This window comes from Gracilinanus agilis, chromosome 3, assembly GCF_016433145.1.
Source record: "Gracilinanus agilis isolate LMUSP501 chromosome 3, AgileGrace, whole genome shotgun sequence".
Taxonomy (NCBI): domain Eukaryota; kingdom Metazoa; phylum Chordata; class Mammalia; order Didelphimorphia; family Didelphidae; genus Gracilinanus; species Gracilinanus agilis.
Genome location: NC_058132.1, coordinates 625,779,669 through 625,782,342, shown reverse-complemented (window position 1 = coordinate 625,782,342; position 2,674 = coordinate 625,779,669). Strand labels below are relative to the sequence as shown.

Below are 2,674 nucleotides of genomic sequence, written 5' to 3'. Positions count from 1 at the left end.
CTCAGTCCTCACTGCAGATCTTTCCCCAGTCTCTGAAACTGTTGACCACCCCCCTCCTTGATGCCCACTTCTCCTCTGGCTTTCATTTCTCATCCACATCTCCTTCTCTCCACTCAGACAACCAGCACCCTGATAACTGGGGCCATCATCACCTCTCGCCTGGTCTATTGCAATAATCTTTTCATTGGCCTTTCCACTTCAAGCTTCTCTCTACTCCAACACATCTTCCCTTCAGCCACTTAAGTGCTTTCCTGACCATATCATTCCTACTTATTATGGCCAGCGCCTCCTTATCAACTTTAGGTAATTTTGATGGACTATGTGCAGCAATGGCGAAGACATGGCACTCATGCAGAGCTGGCACTCAGGAGCTGCTCTGTTCCCCCCCTTCTCAGTGCCTGAGGATTTTTTGCATGCCCCAACCCTCTGTCCAGCTGGCCAAAGCAAGCACAGTCTCCCTCTACTCTCTTTGGTTGGGGGGGTGGGATGGGAGGAAGAGGGCCACTCACTGACAGCTTGAATTTGCCCTCTGGCACTCGAACTCAGAAAAGGTTCACCAAAGAGGAACTAGAGTAAATGGGTTGATTGTAATATTTAGAATCAGATATAAACTCCTGTGGTTTTTTTCCTTTAAACTCTTCAAAACTGTTCCTATGCTAGTTTTCTACTCTTCTAGAAATTTTCTCTCATCTACACACTCTACAATCCTGCCTGTATGAGGCAGGCAGTACAAAAGGTATTCTTCCATTTTACCGATGATGAGAGAGAAGCTAAAACAAACTAAATTTCTTGCCCATGGTAGTACAGCCAGTAAGGGGCAGAGCAGAAACAGAATTATGGGGCTCCCATAGTAGTAAATGGAGAGTTGGAGGAAACTGCTGAAGCTCTATTGTCCAACCCCCTTCTTCTTACAGATAAGGAAACTGAGACTCAGGGAGCTTGTAAATTATCCGAGATTACACAAGTAATAAGAGTCAGAGACAGGATATTTTAAAGATAGTATTTGGATCCAAGTTTCTTGGCTCCATGTCCAACATTCTTTACACTATGCCAAACTATAAAAGTAATAATCCTCATAATAATATCCCTTCTCATAAGAAAAGGAAAACCGAGAACTCCAAAGCATAGATTATGTCGGGCTTTGCCAAATGTTCCAGTTCCCTGACTATAACTATTTCAGCTATTTTTACTTTCCCCTGACCTATGGCTTTGAAAAAGATTATAATTTAGGAATCTCTAAAACAAATAATTTAATGGGGCAGAGGAGGCTGAAAGAAGGAAGTAAACAAAAAAGAAGGACTAACTTGGTCATCATGTTTGGGATAAACAACAGCAAAGAAATGTCATGGGTCCTGAAGCTGGCCTTCTGGCAGGGTATATAAGGGCACCCTTCAGAAGGAGAGCATCAAATTTCACTCACCTCTCTCCAGTCCTCTCTCTCCACACTCTATCTCATCCCTCTGTACTGACACTATGGGTTGCTGTGGTTGTAGAGGTGGTAGCTGTGGTGGCTGCGGTGGCTGTGGTGGCTGCGGTGGCTGCGGTGGTGGCTGCGGTGGCTGTGGTGGTGGCTGTGGCTGTACCACCTGTACCTGCCGCCGCGTGGGCTGCTGCTCTGCCTGCTGCCCCTGCTGCTGTGGCTGCTGTGGGGGCTGCTGTAGCCCCACAGTTGTCTGCTGCCGCCGCACCTGCTGCTGTAACTCTTGTGGCTGTGGCTCCTGTGGCTGTGGCTCCTGTGGCTGTGGTAAGGGCTGTTGCCAACAAAAATGCTGCTGCCAACAAAAATGTTGCTGCAAGAAGCAATGCTGCTGCTAGATGGGCATGCTCTCCACTGGTTGGTAAGATTCCACAGTGGTTTAGGAAAAGAGCATTGGTCTGAGAGTTAAGAAGGTGATGACCTAGTCCTCATTCTGCCTGTGACTTGTTATAAAACCTTCCACATGTCACTTTCCCAGACAGAGAAAAACTGAGCCTCAGAGGCAGGAGGGCCATTAAAGATCAGTTTCTCTCCTCTCTACCTCATATTCCTCATCCGACAAAAGAAGAGGCTTGAATAAGAAGGACTCTGAGGTCACTGCCAGCTCTAACATTTGATTGCCATGATTCAATTCTGCTCATTTCTGGCCTGTTTGTAATTGATGCATCCATGAACATACATAACCCTTTTGGCCATGTGAATTTAACATCCCTTCACAAAGGCACTGCTGCAGCCGAGATCTGTCCCCCTAAGGGTCCTCGCTATCAATACAAACTGTCTAAGACAATGAAAAAAGGACTCAGCCCAGCTATTGGAGAATTATTCATGCCTATGAGTCAACCAAAATGGAATTCTGTTTTTTTTTTTAATTTTTTCTCTTTTGGTAAGTTATATTCTCATCTATCTTTCCCTCCTTTAGTCATAGTCTTTCTATACGTACTGCATGTCATTTTACCTTTCTGCCATTCTTTCTGTATCTAAAATAACTTTCTCAATAAAATCAAAAAAACTACCATAAAAAGTCCATATTCATTTTGTTTGTTTGTTTGTTTATCTATATGGAAAACTCTATCCTAAGGGGAAAAAGATCCTTTTGAGGACTGAGTTTTTCCACAGTAGTGAGGATCCTGTCTTGATGCTATCAGGCATTAAAGGGGTCAATAGATGAGAACCACTCAGTTCATAGATAACACAGAT

The 2,674-nt window shown here is 44.4% G+C and overlaps 1 protein-coding gene across 1 annotated transcript; it reads left to right on the top strand.

Annotated features, from left to right (window-relative positions):
• Positions 1–1,473: 1,473 nt before the first annotated feature.
• LOC123242855 (small cysteine and glycine repeat-containing protein 7-like) lies at positions 1,474–1,815 on the top strand. The gene has a single exon (XM_044670971.1). The coding sequence runs from the start codon at positions 1,474–1,476 to the stop codon at positions 1,813–1,815; it is 342 nt and encodes a 113-aa protein (XP_044526906.1).
• The last annotated feature ends 859 nt before the right edge of the window (positions 1,816–2,674 follow it).